Source organism: Geotrypetes seraphini, chromosome 3 (genome assembly GCF_902459505.1).
Source record: "Geotrypetes seraphini chromosome 3, aGeoSer1.1, whole genome shotgun sequence".
NCBI classification, from domain to species: Eukaryota; Metazoa; Chordata; class Amphibia; order Gymnophiona; family Dermophiidae; genus Geotrypetes; species Geotrypetes seraphini.
In genome coordinates, this window is record NC_047086.1 from 248,472,016 (window position 1) to 248,497,601 (window position 25,586).

Below are 25,586 nucleotides of genomic sequence, written 5' to 3' on the forward strand. Positions count from 1 at the left end.
GGACCTGATGGGCCGCCGCGTGAGCGGACCACTGGGCGCGATGGACCTCTGGTCTGACTCAGCAGAGGCAACTTCTTATGTTCTTAGTCTTGTTTGGCAAGTGAAAGAGCAGATTTGGAAGGAGGTTAGCAGGAATCTGAAGTGAACAAAGTCAGCATGAAATTTCAGCCAGTGGCGCTCTGCTGTTTGTGCACAGGAATGTAAATATCAAATCTTAGAGGTTAGCCAGGGCTGGTGTTTGGTGTGTCTTACAAAATGCGACATGGGCAGAGCAAGAGTGTCAAGAGCAGAGGAGAGAATAGTATTATAAGAAGAAACTGCTTCATTGACATATTTACATAGCTTAGTTTTGGAGAGGAGGAGGAAGACCCTGGTGGAGAGAGTGCATGGGTCAATGGCCTGAAGATTCCTGAATGTATTGTTGAGGATTGGCTGTGCATGGGGAGGAGGGTATTGAGTCATGAAGGTTATCAGATAGAGAGTGGAAGAATTGAGGTGGAGAAGTTGGCAATTGAGGAATTAGAGAAAAGGTCAAGGCAGTGGCCATTCTCATGTGTAGGGGTAGTGGAGCTCAGCTGAAGACTGAATGAGGATAATAGAGCAAGAAACTTTGAGGTGTAGGAGTCAGAGATCTCAGCATCAGTGTTGAAATCACCAAGGAAAAGGAAGGAGATGAAGGTTTGAGTAAGACAGAGAGCCAGGAGTCAAAGTAAGTGAGAAAGGAAGGTAGGGATTTTTCAGTTGGTCGATAAATGACTTCTATTCAGAGAGGAAAGGGAGCGAATGGATGGATGGGATGGATTTTGAAGGAGGAAAAGCAGTGAGACTAAGGTAGATGAAGAGATTGAAATCTACAGGAGGATGAGAGTAGCAAGCCAATCCGTCCTCTGTGACCTATCAGGTGAGGCCTATGGGAAAGTGGTAACTTCCATGGCAGGGCAGCAACTGAAACAGTCTTCAGGGCAGAGCCAGGTTACAGTAATTGCAAGCAGGTGGAAAGAATGAAAGACATAGAGGTCATGGACATAAGTGATCTTGTTGAGATAAAGCAGGTATTCCACAAGGCGCATGAGAAAGATAGAGAAGAAAGGGAGAAGAGGGGATAGAAATAAGTTTGGAGAAGTTGTGGTGCGATCTGCATGAACAAGGTGAGAGTTGTCTAGAAGGGCCAGGATTTGGGTTGATGTCTCCAGCAGTAAGCAAAAGGAGGACTAGAAGAGTAGGAGAGGTGCAACAATGGTGACATAGGCGAGATGAATTTAGATGGGATGGGGAGGGTTGAATGAGGAGGAGAAACTGTTGAAGCTTTAGAGCTGTGAAGAATGTGGATGATAGAAGGCATGATGAGGTGGTGAATTAAAAAAGTGGCAATGTGGGCTTGAGAATTGTAGTGGTTTGAGGTGGAGGGGCAGATTTAGTAAGATCAGTAATAAGAAAAGAAGGTATAATGGAGCCATAGACTAGGAGAGGGAAATGATACCTGGGTGAGGTTGATTTAGGTGTCAGAGATTATGTAGGGGGAGGAGTCTGCTGGTAGATTGTAAGGTCTGCTAGGTAAGGAGGATGGATGTGGTGGAGAGGTTACTTTGAATTAGCAGTAATAAGGGCACCTGGTAAAAGGTTTGGTAGTAGGAACATGAATTAGTGATTTTCAATAGTCATGGTCTATGACAGTGTTTTTCAACCGCTGTTCCGCGGCACACTAGTGTGCCGCGAGATGTTGCCTGGTGTGCCGTACGGTCAGGGCCGCCATCAGGGCAGTACCACCAGTCTAGGGAGAGGGGCGGTCCGCCCAACGTGGACAGGAGAGAGCTGAACAGGGGACCCGCGGAGTTCAATACATCTCGAGCCGCGAGGCTCGTCTTCTGTTCCAGCCTGCCCTGCAGCTAACATATAGCCGATCGCAAGCGTTCCCCGATGTCAGCGCTGACGTCGGAGGGAGGGCTTAAGCAAAGCCTGCCCTCTGACGTCAGCGCTGACGTCGGAGAATACTTCCGTTCGGCTATTTGTGCGCGGCAGGGCAGGCAGGAAGCAGAAGACAAGCCTCGCGGTTTGAGCTTTGTTTTGCTGAGAAAGTTGCAAAGATGGGCTGGGAGGCAAACACGGAACACAAAAGGGGGGAGGGAGTGCGTTTTGGACACAAGGCATGAACTTGGGAGAGAGGTAGGGAGGGAAAGAGATGCTGAGGTGGGGGAGGGAATGCGTTTTTGGACACAGAAGAAATGGACTTGGGAGAGAGGAAGGGAGGGAAAGAGATGCTGAGGTGGGGGAGGGAATGGGTTTTTGGACACAGAAGGCATGGACTTGGGAGAGAGGAAGGGAGGGAAAGAGATGCTGAGGTGGGGGAGGGAATGCGTTTTTGGACACAGAAGAAATGGACTTGGGAGAGAGGAAGGGAGGGAAAGAGATGCTGAGGTGGGGGAGGGAATGCGTTTTTGGACACAGAAGAAATGGACTTGGGAGAGAGGAAGGGAGGGAAAGAGATGCTGAGGTGGGGAGGGAATGAGTGTTTGGACACAGAAGGCATGGACTTTGGAGAGAGGAAGGGAGGGAAAGAGATGGTTGTGTACACGGGGAAGAATTTTTGGTCATAGGGAGGGAGTGAGGTACAGATAGTGGCATACCAGGGTGGGGGGAGGGTGGTCTGCCCCACCCCGGGTTTACGTCCCAAGGGGGTGCACAGCTGGCCACCCTCCAGTGTTGTCCCTAGGCCGGCAAACTGCGGCTCTTTAGCCACTTGAGTGCCACCGCCGCCAACGGTGTTGTTGGCGGTGGCAGCATTATAAAATACTTTCTTTGTGTTTATTTGATTTCTATTCAAGAGAATTACTTTATATATAGTCAATATAGGCACAGAGTTAAATTTTTAAACATTTTCTAATGGTGGTGTGCCTCGTGATTTTTTTCATGAAACAAGTGTGCCTTTGCCCAAAAAAGGTTGAAAAACACTGGTCTATGACATATGTCTAGGATTTGCACTAGAGCTTTGTGGCCAACTTTAAGCAAAGATATAATGACATATAAATACATTTTTTGCCATTTTATGGGTGAAACTATCTCTTTTATGTAATTTTTAATTTGTTTTCTTTTTTATATCATTTGAAAGAGCATCTTTTTTGCTGCACAAGCCACCCAGTTTCATATTGGACCCAGCTTTGCTTTTAGTCAGAATTAAGGTCCCAAATACATCCATCATTTGCGCCCTATTGTGTAACACGCAAATGAGCTAGAGATGTGACATTTTACAATGCTGCTAAGTTAGTTGTCTAGATAGGTCTGGTATAACTAAAGGAAAGATAACATTCATGTAAGATAATTTTTCCTTTTCTGTGAAGAACCTTGCAGATGTCACACATAACCAAATTCAGAACTTTGACTAACTTTTTGGTGAATTGGGCTGTCTTCATACCCCCTCCCTATTTAGAATGATTCAACAGAGCCTCTGGGGTTAGGTTAAAATCAGCCCCCTATTATAAACGGTCTTTTACATGGGTCAAAAAAATTCCCCTTGCCTACTGTTGGAAATGTAGATATTTACTGAAGTAATAATTTTCTTCTGCACTTTCCCCTGTACTGCCAAACAACTTGCCCAAGGGATATCTATAAATTTTACCCAGCTCAAATGAATACCTCTTATGAATAAGAATCGCTAATCATCCTATCCTACCCCCTGCTATGGATTCGTGTATAATGGGTAGTGTGTAATCTCTGACTTTATAAGTGTTGATCATGGTTCCTCAAACTTTTTAGGCTCATTAAACACAATACTTGTTTTCCATGGATCATTCAGAGCATTGATGTTTCAAGATCCCACCATTACTGACTGGATTATTCACTATCCTCCCTTTCCTCTCTTTCTCACCCTCAAATGAATTCCTTCAATCCCTACTCCCCCCCCCCCCCCCCCAATACCTGTTGACCAGTCTTCTTCATGGTTAGCTCTTCCTCTGGAGAAAGAAACACATCGCTGGGTTAACAACCCAATCTTCTCGTCCTCCTCCCAAAGCTACTCTTACCCATTCTAGACACATCTAATTATTACACATTATCCTCAAGCAATCCCACTTGCATACCATATATTCAACACTCGCTCTCCACCAAACAGGTAAAATAGTTTCCCTATTCAGCAGATCAATTGCTCAACACTCAGTTGTCACAGTCAATTAAAAAAGAAAAGGGGACTCACAATATAATCACAGTCCATTCTCCAAAACAGATACCTCTGATCTTGTCCTCTTTTCACGACCACTCAACACCTTCTGCAATGACTCTTTTGCTATGCTCCACATAGTGACTGTTCAGGAGAGACTGTTTAGACCTGAGTTCCTAGAAGTGGTAGTGTTACAGTATAGACTTCCCAGAGTGTCTCAAGACTTAAGTTGCTATTAGACAATCAGACTGCTGTGATAAGATTTTTGTACCCATATGGCAGATGTCATGGAAGATGAGGAGGAAGAAGCAGACACAGAGTTGGAAAGACAAAACATAGAAGAGCTGTATGACTACGTGAGGCAAACACATCAGCAGGAAGTGCTGCTTCTGAGAGAGAATGTACAACACCCTGCATTGATCCCTGTGTTGAGGCCATACCAGAGTGAAGCTGTGAACTGGATGCTGCAAAAGGAGAATTTTAAAAGCACATCTACAAATGGTAGGTAGAACCCAGTACTCCCATCAAAAATTACAAAAAATCTAGGAGACACTCAATGAAGTTATAGGGAAGTACTTTTAGAACCAGTAGGAGGAAATATTTTTTCACTCAGAATATAGGTAAGCTCTGGAACTTGTGGTTAACATATCTAGTTCTAAAAAAGCTTTGGACAAGTTCCTGGAGGAAAAGTCCATAGTCTGCTATTGAGACAGACATGGGGGAAGCCACTGCTTGACCTGGATTATTAGTATGGAATGTTGCTACTATCTGGATTCTTACCAGGTATTTGTGACCTGGATTAGCCACTGTGAATATAGGATTCTAGGCTAGATGGACCATTGGTCTGACCCAGTAAGGCTATTCTTATGTTAAATATACAATTTACACTAATAAATTGAGTATGTGTATGTCTAAAGCAGGGGTGCCCAAAAGGTCGATCACGATCGACCAGTAGCAAGTAGATCATGGAGCCCATCCCATGCTCTGTGATAGACTCGCGTTGCCTTTGCATTCTCCCTGCTTTACCGATGCTATAACAGACCAGCAGCGACTACAGAAGTGCCAGGAACACTAGCTTCCCCTCCCCCCCGTCACCAATTCTGACTTCAGAGAGGAAGTTCCGGGCCAGCCAATCACTGCCTAGCTGGCCCGGAACTTCCTCTCCAGCGTCAGAATTGACGTCTGGGGGAAGGCTGATAGGCCTGGCGCTTCTACAGTCGCTGCTGGCCTGTTGCGGCATCAGGAGACAGGGAGAACTCGGTGGCAACAGCGGCTTGGGGGCCTGTTCCCAAACGATGGCTCTGGTGGTGGCTTGGGGAGAAAGAAAGGACAGACAGAGAGAAAGAAAGGTGGGCAGGGAGACAAAGAAAGGCAGAGAGAAAGAAAGTAAGGGGGCAGGGAGACAGAGAGAAAGAAAGGGGGCAGGGAGACAGAAAGAAAAACAGAAAAAGAAAGTAAGGGGGCAGGGAGACAGAAAGAAAGAAAGGGGGCAGGGAGACGGAAAGAAAGAAAGGGGCAGAGAGACAGAAAGAAAGGAGAGGGGGGCAGGGAGAGGAATAAAAAGTTGGGGGAGGGAATGGAGTGTGTCAGGTGGCAGGGGCAGGCAGGGAGAGAGGAAGAAAAAGTTGGACTCATGGAAGGACAGAAATGTTGGTTGGGGAATGGAATGAGGTCTGGAGGAGAGAAAGCATGTAGGAGGCAGAAAGAAGGGAAGAAATATTGGATGCACACTCAGAAGAAGAAAGTGCAACCAGAGACTCATGAAATCACCAGACAACAAAGGTAGGAAAAATGATTTTATTTTCAATTTAGTGATCAAAAGGTGTCTGTTTTGAGAATTTATATCTGCTGTCTATATTTTGCACTATGGCCCCCTTTTACTAAAACGTAGTAGCGGATTTTAGCGCAGGGAGCCTATGAGCGTCGAGAGCAGCATGGGGCATTCAGCGCAGCTCCCTGTGCTAAAAACCGCTATCATGGATTAGTAAAAAGGGGGTCATAGTGCAAAATATAGACAGTAGATATAAATTCTCAAAATGGACACATTTTGCATATTTTAAAGTCATCTGCCTTGACCTCTTTGAAAAAAAACCCCAAATATAAATGATGATTAACATTTTCTCTGCATACAGTATGCTTGTGTTTTTTAAAATTTTATTGTTGGTAGATCATTTTGATTTGGTCATTTTAAAAGTAGTTCGTAAGCCAAAAAAGTGTGGGCACCGCTGGTCTAAAGTATACAGATACTTGTACCATGATATTATGTAAAGAGCAGTGTTACCCTGACCTGAAGTCATATGCATGTAGTATTTGATTAATTACTCACTGACAGTCTGAAAGAGAATTTTCTGCAGATTTATATTTTGTGCACGTCTTTCTGTTGGTGACTAAATGCCATAGCTCTCAGAAGGCAGGTGTTTTTACCTTTTGTACCACTTTCTGAAGAGATGGGGCTTAGGGTTTTCACACTTCATAATATCAACAGGAAAGCTTTACATTTTTACCAGTGTACCAGCTCTGCCTTTTGGCTTTCAAGTAAAACGGGAATATTTTTACTTGTTAATAATTTTCAATAGGTGCTCAGATAGCATGTCTGTACATGGTGGTTTAATGCTTGCTATTTAATTATTTTGTATTTAGAACCTGTGTTGCATTTGTTATGGCGCGAACTCACCACGTCTGATGGAGTAAAACTCTACTACAACCCATTTACTGGCTGGTAAGAGATTTGATTAAATATTAAGAAGGCACTGTAGGATTAGTGTATTTACTCCTGGCAGAATGCTGCACAAAATCAAATTTCTGCACACAAAATTAGCAAATTCTGCAAGTTTATTTGTCAAGATTTTAAAAATATTTTGGCTAATTATCCATATTCCATTTAAAATCTAATCTAATCTGAATTCCTGTATCGCATTTATTCACTACAGGTTCAAGGCGATTTACAAGTTAAGAGACCCCTCCGTATTCACAAATTCCATATCTACGGATTCGCTTATTCGCGGTTTTAAATCAAAAAATACATTTTCATTTTTCAGGCTATTTTAAGCCCTGTAAGCCTTACCTGTGGTCTAGTGGGTTTTTTGGGCAGGAGCGATCTTCCCACAGTCCTGCCCCGTGCAGATCGCTCACAGGAAATGGCTTGAGAGACTACGGGAGTTCAAGGCAGCCATTTCCTGTGAGTGGTCTGCACAGGGCAGGAGCGTAGGAAGATCGCTCCTGCCCCGAAAACCCACTAGACCACCAGGTAAGGCTTAAGGGGGGGCTTTCAGAGCTTAAAATTGTTTGAAAAAGCGGGGGTTAGGGGCAGAACCGGCCTGAATATTATTCACGGTTTTTAATATTCGCGGGCCGGCCCTGCCCCTAACCCCCGCGAATATGGAGGAGGAAGTGTAGTAGTTACATCACATCAATGAGTATGATACATTGTTCCAGGGAGATAGGGCGATTGGAGGACTAGATTAAATTAGCACAGAGGGTAGGGTTAAACAGTAGCAGATTCTCAAATATAGAAACATAGAAACATGATGGCAGATAAAGGCTAAATGGCCCATCTAGTCTGCCCATCCGCAGTAACCATTATCTCTTTCTCTCTCTGAGAGATCCCACGAGCCTATCCCAGGCCCTTTTGAATTCAGACACAGTCTCTGTCTCCACCACCTCTTTTGGGAGACTGTTCCATTCATCTACCACCCTTTCTGTAAAAAAGTATTTCCTTAGATTACTCTGGAGCCTATCACTTCTTTAATGTCCATGGGGTAAAATATTTTGACAATTTTTAGCTTGGTAGGTAGGCCAAGTTACTGAGCTGTAAGGAATTCATCAAAGAAGGACATTTTCAGCCTTTTCCTGAAGGTAAGGCAGTTTGTCTCAGTCCTTATAAATGTGGGAAGGCCATTCCAGGTTCTTGTGGCTGTATAAATGAACAGGGTATTCAATATTTTTTGAATTTCACTCCCCTGGATAAGGGGATGATCAGTTGACGAGTGTTACTGATTCTGGATGATGCGAAGGAGGAGAGCAAATGAATTATTTGTTCAGGAGAGTTGAGGTCAAGAACATAGTAGATGATGCAGGATAGCTTAAACAAAATTTGAGCATTTACAGGTAGTCTGTGTAGTTTGCAATAGTAAGCAGAGACAGGGTCATATTTCTTTAAGCCAAAGATAATCTGATTGCAGTGTTTTGAGTCATTTGGAGTTTGTGCATGTTAGAAGAGGTTATGCCAGCACAGAGAGAATTGCCAAAGTTGAAGTGGGTCAGGATAAGCATTTGGACTAGTATAGCAAAGTGGTGGCTATAGAAATAAGGTTTGCTTAGTTGCTTTAAGCTGTAGAAAGCCCCCCTTCCAAGAGGCTGGATATTTGGGGTTCATAGGAGAGAGTGGAGTCTAAACAGGATACCTGGTACCTTAGAAGTTTTTTCATGTTAAGTGTTGTGCCAGAGGGTAGGTTTAGGGTTATGGGGACAGTCTGAATGGCAGTGTGAAACCAGAGTAATTTTGTTTTAGTGGTGTTTAATTTTAGTTTGTTGGAGAGTGCCCAAGAATAGATTTTTTTCAATGCATTTGGAAACTTTTATGAAAGTGGAATTAGGAGAAAGATGTCATCTGTGTGTGATAGTAGACATTCACCACCAGTGAAGGGGAGGTTACCTAGGGTACTCATAAATACATTGAAGAATACTGGTGAGAATGGAGACCCCTGGGGGCACACCATAGAAGGCTTTCCAGCTCTGGGAGAAGGAACCATCTTTCCATACACAGTATTCTCTGTTAGTCAGGAACTCTTTGAACCAGTTGAGGACTGTTTCAATCAGACACAGTTCATTGAGTTTAATTAGAAGGAGATCATGGTCAATAGATTTTAATGCAGCTGATATGTTGAATGGTAGGAGAATTGTTTGTCGCCCGGCACTCAGCATCTATTTAACTTTGGTTGTTAGTGTTAGTAGTAATAATTTGGTGCTGGTTGGGCTCTGAAGCCATACTGGGAAGGGTGTAGGCAGAAGAATTTGTCTATGTAGGTTGTGAGTTTTGTACAAACTAGCGCAGTGGTTTCCAACCCTATCCTGGAGGACCACCAGCCAGTCAGGTTTTCAAGATAGCCCTAATGAATATGCATGGGCCAGATCTGCATGCCTGTCACCTCCGTTATATGCAAATCTCTCTCATGCGTATTCACTAGGGTTATCCTGAAAACCCAACTGGCTGGTGGCCCTCCAGAACAGGATTTGGAAACACTGAACTAGCAGAGGTATTCCTGCTATGGGTCTGAAATTCAATGGTGAGGTTGGGTCAGCTCCTTGATTTTTTGGGAATTGGAGTGAGCGCAATACGACCTATTTGTGCGGGTATCTGGTCTGTCTTTAAGAGGTTGTTCAGCAATGAGACCAGCCAGGGAATACGGCTGTTTGGGTTATAGAAATATAAGTGTGAAGGGCATTTGTCCAGTATGCAACTTTAGGTGGTCAGTTTTTTTTAGCTGGGGAAGTACCTCATCTTGGGTAAGAGGTTCAAAGGTGTTCCAGATTTGGTCTACTGTGCAGGGGTCAGTAGTAGTAAGGTCAGGTTGTACTTCTGAGGTGGTGGAGTGTAATAAGTTTCTGATTTCTAGTAGTACGTGCTTAATCTTGTCTAATTCTTGGGCATTAGGTTGAGAGTTAACATTAACCAGGGCTGGTTTCTTGATGTTTTGTTGTTTGGACGTTTTATTTTTCGATCATATTGGTTGCTATCCATTTGTCTTTTCTCCTGTCTATTCCCTCACTGCACCTGCCTCTAACATACTGATCATTCCTTTTTAGCTCCTTTCTGCCTCTTACCCTTCTTCTCTTCATTTTCACTTTTCAGCTACCTATCAAATTTCCATCTTCTCTCCCATTCTCCATCTCATTCCTTCCTCAGCCCTCCATTCCCTATCATCTTCAGCATACCCCCATTACTATATTTCTACCATCTGTAATATCTATCCTCTCATCCATTTCTTAGTCACGCTCTCCTCTCCCTCAGGGTTCTGTCATTCGCAGCATCTTCCTTCCTCTACCCTTTTAGCCCAGCATCTGCTCCCTCTTCCTTCCCACCCTCATAGCCTGCCAACTCCCTCTCTCATCCCTCCTGCACTCCCCCACATGGTCCAGCATTTCTCCCATTCTCTTCCCTCACTTCCATTGACAGGCATCTCTCAATTACCCCATTCTGTTCCTGGATCTAATATTCCTCTCCTTCTCCTCCTCCCCACCTCCTGTGTATCCATTCCTCCCCACATGCAGCATTCGTTCCCTTCCTCCCTTCCACTGCCATATCCAACATTTTTTGCTTTTTTCCTATTGTCCACTATCTCTCTCTCTGCCTTGTGCCCTAGGTCAAACCTCTCTATGCCCCATCTCTCCCTTCCTCCCCTCCATTATCAGATGCAACATTTCTCCATGCGTGTGTCCCTCCCCTCCCCTTGTGCCAGCAACTTTCTTTCCTTTCACCCTGTGCCAGCATCTTTCCTTCCTCATCTCCCCTGTACTCAATCTCCTTAAGTAAGACTTTTTTCAGCAGGTCGTGTCTTTGGCAGCGATTCACATAATCTTTCGTTTGATACATGTGGGACTTTGTGCATAAAGTTTTATCAAAATCCGTGATGGTCATGCAGGGAGCCCTTGATCACTTGACATGGAATAACCCACTAGTGACCTGGATTGGCCACCGTACAAACAGGATACTGGACTAAATGGACTATTGGTCTGACCTAGTATGGCTATTTTTATGATCTTATGATGAATTATGTACAGTGACATCTACTCATTGCTGAAAATATGATAACATGAGAATAAACTCAAATTGGTACCCCTAAATGTAGGCATGCTTGTTTGTTAGGTCAGTGTCTTGCAAACGTTTTATATTCGCGGCACACTAAACTTGGGGCCGTGGCTGCAGAGCATCCAGAAATTTGCAGCCATTGATGCAATGATGTCATGTTAATGTGTGATGTCATTGTGGAGGCCCTCCAGACGGGGCCCTAAGCCTGCTATCACTACACGGGTGGGGGGGGGGCTGAAGGAGGTGAGACACCGGCAAGGAGGAGATACACAGGCTGACTGGCTACAGGCATATCCTGTAAGCAGTCAGCTGGTGCCTGCACCACTCCTCCTCACCAGCATCTCACGGCACACTCGGAATCTCGCCACAGCATACTGTGTTAGGTCAATGGCAGATGTAAATGGGAGCAGCTAAATTCAGCATGCATCTTGTATAGCTTAGAATACCAGAATAGCCATACTGAGTCAGACCAATGGTCCATCTAGCCCAGTATCCTGCTTCTAACGGTGGCCAATTCAAGTGACAGGTACCTGGCACACAAGTACTTGTACGTTATACACTTAAGTGACAGCCCCATCCATTCTCCTCCCATGCTCTGCCTATGTGTACCCTCCCCCCTTGTGGTTATATGTTATAGAACTTAAGTGCGCCCTTGTAGAATAGGGCATAGTGCACTTATGTGCATAAGTGACCCTTTCTTATGCACTTACATGCACAAGGCATGCAGTTGTACGTGCTCAGTTATAGGCTTGCCTTTTATACCTATAATGATACTCGTACACACAAATACAGTATCCTATTTCACTCTATTTCTGTTTGCATCATCATGTCAAGAGCTTTGAATTGCAGCTTCTTCCTTCTCAAAATAATGCTCTTGCTTTGTCACTTGGTTGACTTTGAATGTCACCTCTGGTTTTCAGTATTATTCATGACTACCCACTTGCTGCACTTGAGTGGCCAGGAGGGGTCCTGGCAGATGAGATGGGTCTTGGAAAGACTGTGGAGGTGCTGGCCCTTATTCTCATGCACACTCGAAAAAATGTTAAACAGGATGCGCTGACATTACCTGAGGTAAGGGAAACTTTTCATGATATACTGAAGTTGATGATTTTTGTGTCAGCTGTGTGTGTGGTAGTGAGAATTAGTGGAGGTAGGCTATTAACACACATTGCAAAGCTTTGCACTGTGAAAGTATGCTGCTGCTGTCTATTTGACAATAGCTGATCTCTCTTGACTGTGAACAACACTGTCATCTTTCTCAGGTGTGAACAAGCATTTGTAAAGTCTGTTGAACATGTGTGTGAGACATTATAACGAAGTGAGTTTTTCGCAGAATAGTTGACAATGTTCTTTAGAAAGGTGAATGTTTTTGTACAACCTAATCATATTTTTTTAGATGTTCTGGATAATAATAATAATAATAGCTTAATTTATATCCCGTCATACCTTTTCAGTTCAAGACGGTATACAGTATTGAAGCATCCAGACATCAACACCAGAAACCTTTTCAACCTAGTTAACAATCTCTACGACACACAGGCCTTTACCCACTCTACCTCAGATTCCCCCCCATCGGCTGATGAGCCGGTGGAGTTATTTAACAACAAAATCATTAATTTGAGATCCAAACTTCCAGTCCCCACTTCCAATCATCTGAACTACCCAGTGGCACAATACAAAGACGAACCTAGGGTAGACATGTCCTGGAATAATTTCATCATCCCTACCTGGGACCAATTCTGCAAACATTATACAAAATATGCCGAATCCTACTGCAAATTAGACTGCTGCCCTCCAAATATTATGAAAGTCGCCCCTGTCACCTTCAAAGCCAAATTATATAACTGGATTTCCACTCTATTACTGACCGGTACATTTCCCGAGGATGTAGGTCAGATCCTGATCACTATGATCATAAAAAATCCAAAAGAATCCAACAAGCTGCCATCAAACTACAGACCTATAGCAAGCATCCCCCTATTTGTAAAGCTGATGGAAGGCCTAGTTAACAGAACTTAGTAAAGCACTTGGATAACTTCAGCATACTTCAAGAGAATCAGTCAGGTTTCCGCTCAGGTTTCAGCACTGAAATAATTATAGCCTCTCTACTAGATCTCCTTCACAATTTATTCAGCAAAGGTTCTAGTGCACTAGTCCCACAACTAGATCTAAGCAGTGCCTTTGACTTAGTCAACCACGACATTCTAATTGACTGTTTGGAGTCAATCGGTCTTGCTGGCAAAGTGTTAAATTGGTTCCAAGGTTTACTGAGTAAACGATCTTACCAAGTCCATAGTAATAACAAACAATCCTGCAGATGGACAAACATTTATCCCCTACCCTGTTTAACATCTACCTTGCCCCATTGGGAAATCTACTGCAAAGTTTAAATGTCAAATTCTACATCTATGCAGACGACATCACCATAGTTCTTCCCCTCACAAGCCTAACTTCCGAGACAAAGAATCACCTGACATTCGTCCTAAAACAAATTGAATTATGGATGACAGAATTCAAACTGAAACTTAACTCAGATAAAACCAAGTTTTTTCTGGCAAGCCCAAATGATAAAACAAAGATTCTAAAATTTCTCTGAACGGTCAGGACTTCCCTATTGTCGATTCCATAAAAATTCTAGGAGTGACTCTCGACCGATACCTTACTTTAGATGCTCACACGGATCTACTGACCAGAAAATGCTTCTCAACATTATGGAAGCTAAGAACCATCAAAAAATACTTTGATGCAGCATCATTCCGTCTACTAGTACAATCTTCTATTCTAAGCATGCTGGATTATTGCAACATTATCTACTTGGGATCTTTCAAGAAAACCCTTCAAAAAGTCCGAATTATTCAAAATTCAGCAGTACGTCTTATTTTCGGTTTAAAAAAAATGGGAACATATAAGTCCCTATTAAAAACTGCACTGGCTGCCCCTCGAGGCTAGAGTATTATTTAAATTCTCTTGTCTCTGTTTCAAATTAATCTTTGGCTTGTCCCCTATGTACCTGGTCTCCCACTTCAATTTGGGTTGCACTATTAGGCCCACACGTAAATTCCACATATTTACACACCCAACAATAAAGGCCTGCCGTTACAAAAGATTCCTGGTCATAACTCTAGCCTTCCAGGCAGGTAAACTGAACGATTGGCTGGGTAACATTATCATGCTTTCCTCTTCCTATCTAAGTTTTAGAAAATTAGTAAAAACAAAACTGTTCAACCGATTTGTCACCTAAGAATTTGTTGTTCATTATCTCTCATATTCTGTATACTGAATTCATTGCTTCTACACTGTAACTATGTCGCTGACTGTCCAGCTCTTCTTATTTGTACTTGCATTCAATGTACTTGTATTCATTAATTCTATATTGCAACTATATCACTGACTGTCCAGCTCCTCTTATTGTAAACCGCCTCGAACTACCATGGCTTTGGTGGTATATAAGAAATAAATTATTATTATTACTAGTCTTTAAGCCCGTTATATTAACGGGTGCTAGAATAGATTTGTGTGTCTGTCTTTCTTTCTGTCTCTCTCTCCTTGACCACTGTATGTCTGTCTGTCTTTTTTTGCTGTCTGTCTCCTTGGCCGCTGTTTGTGTGTCTGTCTTTGTTTTGGTATCTGTCTCTGTAGCCCCTGTGTTTTTTTTCTGTTTGTCTCTCTCTCCTTGTCCAAAGTTTCTCTCTCCTTGTCCAAAGTTTTTGAGGTTTTTTTTTTTTTTTGCTTTAAATCTGTCTCTTTAAACCCCTGTTCTTCTGTGTGGTTTTTTGACTGTCACCTTCTGTCTATCTCTTTGGCTGCTATCTGTATTTCTTACTTTTGGTCTCTCTGTGTTTGTTTTGGTGTTTGTCTCTTTGGCTGCTGTATGTGGATTTTTTTTTTTTCTGTATCTCTCTTTCCTTGTCCACTGTTTTTTTTATTTGTTTGTTTCTTTCAATCTTTCTCTATTGCTCCTTGTCCGTTAAGGGGTTTTTTTTTCCTGTGTGTCTCTCTCTCAGTGTGTGTATGGAGGTATCATATCTGTCACCTACCTTTTTTTTTGTGTAATAACGGAAGTTTCACAGAGTAAGTTGTTTGAATTATTTCCCCTCCATTTCCCTCCCCCCACACTACTTCCCTGTGCAGCAGCAGCATTTCCCCTACCCCCCCCCTTTCCTTTCCCGCAGTCTGGCTGGCTCCCTTAGTCCTTTTCCGCCCCCCTTCCCTTCCCGCGGTCCCGACAAACCTGCGACTCCAGCAGCGTCTGCAGCACTGTACACACGCTGCTTCGGGTCCTTCTACTGCCCTGATTTGCTCTGCTGCGTCTCTGATGATGTCATCAGGGACGTGCCAGAGTAAATCAGGGCAGTAGAAGGCCCAGAAGCAGCGTGTGTACAGTGCTGCAGGCTGCTAGAGTCTGGACTGCAGGAAGGGAAGGGGGGGGGAAGGGCCTAAGTGAGCCGGTCGGATCGCAGGAAGGAAGGAGAAACTGATTACTGCCGACTCTGCTATGCTGGAGCTGGATGAGCCTGAAGCCGCGAGTGTGGGGCCGTTTCTGCAGCCACGATGTGGAGAGCAGGGGGGCTTGTCTGGCGCGCATGCGCACTCCTACCGCCACAGCCCGACAGAACAGGGATCAGGGAAGCACGCGGTGAGATTGCGCATGCGTGCTTAGCATTTTATTATTATAGATTATTATTTCAAGGTACAGGTATACCTACAGGTACAGTATTGAAGTGAACAAGAGATTATAAGTGATAACAATGTACTGGTATAGCAACAGGTACAGGTTTGTAGTTAGTATAGGTGCATCGGGATATGATAGTATAGGGGGAATGATGAAGGGAGTTGGGTAGGGTTGGAAGGATGGGTATTCAAACAAATTTGTCGAAAAGATGGGTTTTCATTGCTTTTCTGAAAGATTAGTATGTCGGAGAGTTCATGAGGGGGTCGCTTAAGGTATTGTTCTAGATTCCTGCTTGGTCGATGATGATGAGATGAAGAGTCTGGTTTCTGTCGACAAGGAAGAGATTGGGGTGACGATTGTGATGTCATCCGCATAGATGTAAGGTTTGAGGTTCAGCTTACATTCAAGAGGGTGGGGGAAAGAGGAGAGCCTTGGGGAACGCAACAGGGATTGATCCAAATAGCTGGATAACAGACTTGTTTTTCTTTTTGTAGACAGTTCATTTGGCAACTCAGCAAAATCACTCTTATGATTTCTAACAATTAACCTCCCACCTTTTAATAAGCCGCGATAGAGGTTTCTACCAAGCCCAGGAGCACTAAATGCTCCTACACTGGTCCAATGCTCATAGAATTCTATGAGTGTCAAGAGCAGCGTTGGAGTATTTAGCGCTCCAGGCCACGGTAGAAACCTCTACTGTGGCTTGGTTAAAAAAAAAAAAGGGTGGTGGGTAAATGTTGAAAAGAATTAAGTGAAAGAGATAAGTGGTCAGCAGTCCCTAAGCTTGACTATCTAGAAAAAAAGGAATGGGAACTTACCAAATTTGGTATGCAAGAGAGAAAATAGGAATATATCAAACTCAAAAATCTGTATATCAGAGCCTGCGGCATCCAAAAGATCCACATTGCTTTCGATGGGAGAATGATGACCTGCACTCATATTTCAAAATCCCCTTTCAGTCCCTAACATAGAAAAGCAAATAGAAACAGGGAAAAATTACTTAAGCAGCTAATGAAGAATGTTTGTTTGTTTTATTTATTTAAAAATCTTGATACCCTGCCTGGTCTGTCTAGTAAATCATGGTGGTAAACATAGCAAAAACTTTAAAAAGGCATAAAAGTTAGACAGGAATTACAACAGTCAACAGAAAGATTTACACACTACTTAACAGAGATTCAAATGCTCCAGTATCCACTGAACGATTTAGCATCATGACAAAGCACCGTAAGTGAAATTTTAAAAAATGTGTTATTAACAGAACTTTTAAATTCTTAAAAGATGACTCTCTGTGGATTGAGGGTAGGTGCTCATTCCATAATCTAGAGGCAAGGATAAGGTAACCATACGTCCCGTTTTTATATCCCCTGTCCCATTGTTCCTGCACACAGCTTTGGGACGCCGAAATGTCCCATTTTCAGGGACAGCGTTCCGAAGCTGTGCGCGGGGCCAACGGGACAGGCGATCACTTCCCCTCCCTTCCTGCTGCGCCAAAGCCAGCCACCCTCCTTCCATTCCATCTCTCTTCCCCTCACAAAGTCTTTTCTTCCTCAAGAATCCAGGCCGCTCCTCCGAAACAGGAAGTTACATCATGAGGGAAAGGGAGGAGAAGGGAAGCCGCATACGCAATGTTAGTGTCCCGTAGCCTGGGTTCAGTTCGCTTATGGGCGGCAGGCGAGAGGGCAGCGAGGAAGTGGAAGTGAGGGAATCTGACTTCACCTCACCAAGCAATCAGGGGGCCCCCTGCAACTGTGGGGCCTAGGGCAGCTGACCTGTTTGATCTCCCCTAATGCCGGCCCTGGGGCCCCCCTGATGTTTTTGGACCCGAGGCACGTGCCTACTGGGCCTACCCTTTAATCTGGCCCTGTCTGCATGGTAGGGTGAGAGTTTATTTGGAGGACCAGGATTAGGATTGATATTCCCTAGCAGAATACAGGAGAAGGAGCAAGAAAATACAGAGAAGAGTAGGAGAGTCTTGATGACAGCAACAAAGATGAGATGGAGATGATTGATCGAAGGAAAGAAAATATTAAAGCTTGAGAGCTAAGAAGAAGATAGAAGACAAAAGGGCCTCCACTCCTACTTGGCTATCTACTAGGTGCTGAGAATATCTTGTAGTCCATCTGACTCTCAGATCCACCCCAGTCACACAGGGTCAGCACTCCCACTGGTACTATGACATTCTATTTTAAATTTCCTTTCTCCTATTTCTAATGACTCCACTACACTTTCTCTTTTTGATACTGACTTTTCTAAATCTCTTTCCTCATCTCAAACCACTGCATACCTCAGCACCTGGTAGATAGCCAAGTAGGAGTGGAGGCCCAGTTTAGATCAGGTGAATCTGGGAAAATGCTGGGAGGCATATGCATCTTCATCACCTGGTTGGCAACTGGTTAGAACGCTAGGCAACAGTAACGGAGGTCCTGAGTGGATCGTGATGGGAGTGCTGGGAGGAATATGCAGATGAACTTTAGGACATCCTCAGCATCTGCAACTAGAGCATCAGAAGTACAGGGGAAGAACTAAAGAGCCACATTACTCCTCCATATATTTTTCAGCTTAATGAAAAAGTGAACAGAGTACCAGAATATTATGAATTGTTCAGTTTTGCTATTAATATTTAATAATATGATAACTAAAAATTATAACTATTTTGTCCATACTTTTTGCGTTTCAAATCAATTATTTAAGACATGCATTAACTGTTGATCACGGGACTCAACTTTTATGTTTTTGAAAAATTGGAAAATCTTGTCGTTGCTAGAGAGGCCTGTCTCCTACTGAGGAAACTGTAGCCCCATTAAACATCTCCTGGTTCATGAGCAGGACTGTATGTAACACTTTTTTGTATTACTTTCATTAGGGGAAACTGGTGAACTACTTTATTCCACCCCAGCCCACAGAAGGAAGCAAAAAGAAGACAATAAAGATGGAGTTTAAACCAAAAGAAAAAAGACAGTATCCTAGTGAGTATTCTCATAGAAGCATAACTTTCAAATCCACAAGTGCTAATTACCGTATTTTCACTCATATAACGCGTGTGTTCACGATTTTACAAACCGTGCATAACCTTGCACGTTATACGCGTGAGCGCGCTATATAAAATTTTTTTTACATAGTTCCCCCCCCCCCCGACGCCCAATTCATCATCCGGAAGGACCGCTCGCACCCCCACCCCGAAGGACCGCTCGCACTCCCACCCCGATGGACCGCTCGCACTCCCACCCGAAGAACCGCTCGCACATCCACAGCCTCCCCCCCTCCCCCATGGAGAAGCTGTCTACCTTGTTTCCGGATGCCAGTGAGCCCAGCTGCTTCCTCTGCCGGCGGTCCTGCCCCTTCTCTGAGCCCTGCTGCGCTGCTTCCTCTTCTGGCGGTCCCGCCCTTTCTCTGATGTCAGAGAAAGGGCGGGACCGCCGGAAGAAGAAGCAGCTGGGCTCACTGGCATCCGAAAACAAGGTAGACAGCTTCTCCATGGGGGAGGGGGGAGGCTGTGGGTGTACGAGCGGTTCTTCGGGTGGGAGTGCGAGCGGTCCTTCGGGGTGGGGGTGCGAGCGGTCCTTCCGGATGATGAATCGGGCGTCGGGGGGGGCATCAGGCTTTCAGGATGGGGACAGGACTTCAAGGGGGGACAGGCAGACCTTCAAGGGGGGAAAGGACTTCAAGGGGGGACAGGCAGACCTTCAAGGGGGGACAGGATTTCAAGGGGGGACAGGATTTCAAGGGGGGACAGGACTTCAAGGGGGGACAAGCAGACCGAAGGGGGTGAAAAAGCTATAAAATAAACCCACCAGCGTGTCAATGTGTTGAGAGGAAGAGGTGTTCTGGGAAATTCTGCTGAGAAAACTCCGGGTCCATTTCCACCCCCCAGTTACCCTAGTCCACTCCACTCAACTGGTTCACACACTGAGTGGTGTTGTGCCTGGGTAGTTGTTTTGGGATCTCTTCTAGTGGGTTTGTCAGTATCTCCTTGTGGTCCAAGGAAGGAAACTTTGTTAACCTTAGCATTGACCTTCAGAATATATTTGTGTGGCATTAGGCTATGTAGTGATCGAAAGAAAAAAACAGACCTTTGCACATTTTTGCACTAGGTATATGATGGGTGTATGAGGAGATTCACATTTCCTGCACAGCTAAGTCCTTGTGAAGTTACCTTGTTCTTTCTGTATTTGACATCTAGCAAGGTCTCTGTTTGGAAGGAATGATTTAAGTTATGGTAAAAGCAGATAGCGTTGCTGGTTTTAAAAAGGTTTTAAAATGGAGGAAAAGTCCATAGTCTGTTAGTAAGACATGGGGGAAGCGTCTGCTTGCCCTGGATCCGTAGCATGGAATGTTTGCTATTCTTTGGGTTTTGACCAGGTATTAGTGACCTGGATTGGCTACCATGAGAATGGGCTACTGGACATGATGGACCATTGGACTGACCCAGTTAGGCTATTCTTATGTTCTCTTCTGTAGTGGCTTTTGTTTTCACTTCTTATTTTAATGTACTTTTGGGAACTGATCAGTGTTTTTTATAATGGGAACAAAAATGGAAGAGAATTACCGTAATGTGTGTGGAATGGGGGTGGGGGGATGGGGTTTAACTACCATAAATTTCTTCAGCTAAATACCGGTAATTCAATCCACCTCAACCAGACATAGGAGAACTCACGCATCATTCACACACCCTCCAAACAAACACGTGAAAAGAAAAAAACTGTTCATTCTTATAAACAACCGTATAACTTTTAATCTAGAGTTAGTGAGTATGAATTCAGCAACAAGAACAGAAATCACATGTTCATTCTTATAAACTATAACATTAACCGGTAGATCAAACGAAGTATCGAGGACAAAATAATCTAAATACAGTTACCGTAGTTACGGTAAAGTTGTAAATAAACAAAGTTTACAGGTTTATTCAGTCATCATTATCACAGTCATCTGAATCCTTGAATCCATCAAAATCCGAATTGTCATCATCGTCATTAAATAAAGTGAGCACGGCCTGCAGAAGATCCTCGTTTATTTCCGAAGTGATATCGTCATCATCGCTGTGTTGTTGCCTCCTTCCGCTGCACTGGTAGTACCCGTAGTGTCATTGGTTTCATAAACAATGCCCGCTTTTCTAAATCCGTTTCGAATGGTATCTGGTGTTATTTTGTCCCATGCTGAAGCCACCCACTTGCAGACTTCTGTGAAAGTTGCCCGCTTTAGCCGCCCCGCGGGTGTGTACTCGTGCGTGCCGCTCTGCATCCACTCCTCCCACTCCTTTCTAATAAAAGTCTTGAATGGATGATTCACTGCGATGTCAAGTGGCTGCAGCTTACATGTCAGGCCTCCAGGTATCACATCGATGTGGGCACGAGTAGAATTAATGTAGGCCTGAACATTTTTTTCTTTGTGGGCAGCCATGGCATCAAAAATTATTAAGGATTTTTTTGCAAAGAATCCACCCTGTCTTGCCTTAAAGCATTTATCTACCCACAATCTCATTACGTCGCAGTCCATCCATCCCTTCTTGTTGCAGTGCACAACCACACTGGTGGGCAGCTTTTCACGGGGCATAGTGACCCTTTTGAAAATGAGCATGGGCTTTAACTTAACCCCGCTAGCTGAGCAACCAAGAACAACTGTAAAACATGTTCTTTCATGCCCAGTTGTGGTGATGGTAACAGATTTAGTACCTGTGGGGACTACGGTTCTTATCGCTGGAATGTCGAATGCCATTGGAATTTCATCCATGTTGATGACGTCCTTTGCAGTGATGCCAAGTTCAGATATTTCTTTGGCGACAAAGTCACGGAAATCAATCAATTTTTGCTGCCAGTCATCCGGAAGTCGCTGGCCAACAGTTGTTCTCATTCTAACTGATAGTCCGTTTCTTTTCATAAATTTTGAGATCCATGTGAAGCCAGCTTTGAAGTCGGGTATTCCTCTTCCATTGGCAAGTAGTTTTGCCTTCATCTGAATCGCAACAGTAGAGACTGATTGATTTTGCTCCCTTCTCGCCAGAATCCACTGCTTCAAGTCATCCTCCAGCTGAGGCCATTTTGGTTTGGCCCCACGACGTGCCCGTTTTCGCGGATTGCATTTCTCCAGTTCCTTCTTATCTTTTCTCCAACATCGAACTCTTTCGCAACGACTTGAAGCTTAAAGTCCGCTGTATATGACTTTCGTCTCATTCCTGCCATTATGGCGGTAAATTTAAATTTAATTGATAAACTCTACCGGGTAGATAAATGCAGAATACCAATCTGAAGAGATCAAATTACTGAAATGTGGGCTCTACATGCAGCATTAATCTTTTATAGGCTTACCCAAAGGCTGAGATGCTGTTGTAAAGGCAAAATGGTATTCACTGGGCAAATTACTAGGTCAGATAGAGGGGGGACAAAGCCACGTGGTCAAAAGCACGCCGCGACAAAGGCCCGCCTTGGTGACAGGTCAAAAGCGCGCCCCGACAACCCGGCGCAGAAAACTGAGCGGCAAGAATGCTCAGACCATCTCTTTGTCTGTAGATGGTCTGCACATGCTTACAGAGCGGCAAGCAGGACAGGGTGGCGAAAGGAGCAGTCGGGACGAGAGGAGACTCGGGGCAGGGCTGGCAAGGTTTGGACGGGACCAGAGGAGACTCGGGGCAGAGTCGGGACCAGAGGAGACTCGGGGCAGGGCTGGCAAGGTTTGGCGGGACCAGAGGAGACTCGGGGCAGAGTCGGGATGAGAGGAGACTCGGGGCAGGGCTGGCAAGGTTTGGACGGAACCAGAGGAGACTCAGGGCAGAGTCGGGACCAGAGGAGACTCGGGGCAGAGTCGGGACCAGAGGAGACTCGGGGCAGGGCTGGCAAGGTTTGGACGGGACCAGAGGAGACTCAGGGCAGAGTCGGGACGAGAGGAGACTCGGGGCAGGGCTGGAAAGGAGAGTCGGGGCGGCGACAGGAGAGTTGGGGCAGAGTCGGGACCAGAGGAGACTCGGGGCAGGGCTGGAAAGGAGAGTCGGGGCGGCAAGCAGCATGCGCGATATACACGTGAGCGCGCTATATAAATTTTTTTTTACATCTATTTCGGTTTCCCGTGCGCTATACCCGTGTGCGCGTTTTACACGGGTGCGCATTATCTACGTGAAAATACGGTAACTGTGAACACTTTTAAATAGCTTACTGCCTTTGCTATCCATACCAAAACAGCTGCATGTGTTTTTCTTATAAAAGTTATCAAAATAATACTGTGCAACCCACTTATCCTATATAATAAAATGCTAAGCGCGCATGCGCACTCTTACCCCGTGTTCCCTGATCCCTGATCTGTTGGGCTGTGGCAGGTAAGAGTATGCATGTGTGCGTCTAAGGACCGGTGACAGGTAACACGCCGTGACTCTGCCCCCCGCCGCCGACCCTATCCGGCACACCAGTAACATGCTACAACCTCCCCCCCCCGCCGCCAACCCTACCCGGCACACCAGAAACCCCCGTTGACCCACCCAGCCGACCCACCGCGAGATGAACACAAACCTCCCGGCTCCAGCAGCGTCTGAGGCAGAGTAAACATGCTGCTTCGCATCCTACTGGCCTAATTTCCTCTGCTGCGTCCCTGATGACATCATCAGAGACGCCAACAAGGAGGCAGTAAAGATCATATGGTTCTCAGAGAGACCAGTTTATTGACCAAACTAAAAAACACCAACGGTGGAAGAATCACATTTATAGTTAATATAATTTGATAATGGTGTACCCTCAGTGTGATAAAGCAGCGAAGGGAGCAGTACTCCTACGCTTCACATCTGAGACGAGGACCAGCCAGTCCCTGCCCCCACACCATCATAGGGTACTACCAGGTGTGTGAAATAATTGAATAAATTAAGTAAAACTTGAAACAGTGCAAAATAAAGCACAACACAATAAGTGAGGTCAAGCTGTGCTTTCCTCTGTTAGCTCCGCCCTCCCCCAGCCGGCTCGACGGTTCTTGTACTTTACAATCTGGGTTCCTGAAGAAGGGTTTTTCCCGAAACCAGGCTGGTTGGACCTAGTGTTCTGCGGCTCTCCTTGTCGGGGAGACCGCCCTACTTTCCATCATCAGCTTCAGCTAAGTCGGCTTTTTGATCTTATTGGGAGTTCTCTGGGGGAGGTTCTATGAGAGACTACTTGCTTGACCTCACTTATTGTGTTGTGCTTTATTTTGCACTGTTTCACGTTTTACTTGATTTATTCATTTATTTCACACACCTGGTAGTACCCTATGATGGTGTGGGGGCAGGGATTGGCTGTTCCTCGTCTCAGATGTGAAGCGTAGGAGTACTGCTCCCTTCGCTGCTTTATCACACTGAGGGTACACCATTATCAAATTATATTAACTATAAATGTGATTCTTCCACCGTTGGTGTTTTTTAGTTTGGTCAGCAACTGGTCTCTCTGAGACCCATATGATCTTTACTGCCTCCTTGTTGGTATCTTGTTAAGCTTCTTTGGCAGGTGTTTTGGAGTTATTATTTTGATCATCAGAGACGCAGCAGAGGAAATTAGGCCAATAGAAGACCGCGAAGCACCGTGTGGACGCTGCTGGAGCTGTGAGGTTTGTCGGCCATCTAACGGTGGGAGGGTCGGATGGGAGGGTCAACAGGGGTTTCAGGTGTGCCGGGTAGGGTCGTCGCAAGGGGGGGGGGGGTTAAATGGATACATGCTGCTCAAGGGGATGGGAGGCAGGCTGGCTGGCATCGGGGAGGGGGTGGGGGGGTAGGGTTTAAATGGAAACATGCTGCTCAGGGGGATGGGAGGCAGGCAGGCGGCTGGCATCGGGGGGGGGGGTTAAATGGAAACATGCTGCTCAGGGGGATGGGAGGCAGGCAGGCAGGCTGGCATCGAGGGGGTGTTAAATGGAAACATGCTGCTCAGGGGGATGGGAGGCAGGCAGGCAGGCTGGCATTGGGGGTGGGGGTGGGACAAAGTCTGGAAGATAATGGATATAGAACATAGGATATGGGGACATAGGAAGGAGGCACTGGGGGCACTAAGGAAATAGAAAGGGGCACTGAGGGCACTAAGGACATAAAATGCACTGAGGGCACTAAGCAGGACAGAGGCACTGGGGGCACTAAGGACATAAGGTGGCACTGGGGGCACTAAGGACACAGTACGCTGGCACTGGGGCACTAAGGACACAGTATGCAGGCACTGGGGCACTAAGGTAAGGATGTAGGAAGGGGTACTAAGGACATGGGAAGGAGGCACTGAGGGCACTAAGGACATAGGGAGAGACACAGACAGAAAAAATGACAGACAGACAGGCAGCGTGCGAGAGAAAGACAAAGAAAAAAACCCCCAGACAGACAGACATCTACTCTAGCACCCGTTAATGTAACGGGCTTAAAGACTAGTATTTCTATAAAATATCAACTGTAGTTAGTTGGATCTTGAGAGATAATACAGTAACCTCTTGTATTAGCTTTTAGAGAAATGCAATCAAGTCCGTCACTGATCCACTTATTTCTTTTATTTCTATTTCATTCATTTTTGCAAGTTCACAGCAACCTTTAACAATTATCTTTTCTTTGAAGTTACTGTCGACTGGAGATTCTCTCCAACATGTTTCCTTTTTGAGCTGTTTTAAAGCTGTCCCTTATTTTTGCTGTATTCCTTCATATAAATTTATTTATTTATTTATTTTAAAAATTTATATACCATTTAAAACAAAACGGTTTACATAATTTATATACACAGTATTTTACATTACATTGCATTAGAGATTTATATTCCGCCATTATCTTGGGGTTCAAGGTGCATTACAAAAGAGTTATAAAAGGAGGGGTTACAAAGGAAGATCTCTGGTCATATCCAGTGAAGGTAAAGAGTGGATCAGGTAGTTTCGGAGAGTCGGGAAGCAGGAAGGAACTTGTGGTGTTAAGACTGTTTCAGGGATTTCTTGAAGAGTATAGTCTTTATTTCTTTTCTGAATATCATTTTAAAATGAACATGTAATAA

The 25,586-nt window shown here is 44.7% G+C and overlaps 1 protein-coding gene across 3 annotated transcripts in view; it reads left to right on the top strand.

Moving 5' to 3' along the window:
- Positions 1–25,586, top strand: part of SHPRH (SNF2 histone linker PHD RING helicase) — a 299,247-nt gene that overhangs the window by 46,663 nt on the left and 226,998 nt on the right. For all 3 annotated transcript variants that reach the window (XM_033937312.1, XM_033937311.1, XM_033937310.1), the window contains 4 exons: positions 4,433–4,651; positions 6,791–6,869; positions 11,879–12,029; positions 18,494–18,596. In XM_033937312.1, coding sequence (XP_033793203.1) covers positions 4,433–4,651; positions 6,791–6,869; positions 11,879–12,029; positions 18,494–18,596 — 552 coding nt within the window. The remainder of the gene's footprint in view (positions 1–4,432; positions 4,652–6,790; positions 6,870–11,878; positions 12,030–18,493; positions 18,597–25,586) is intronic.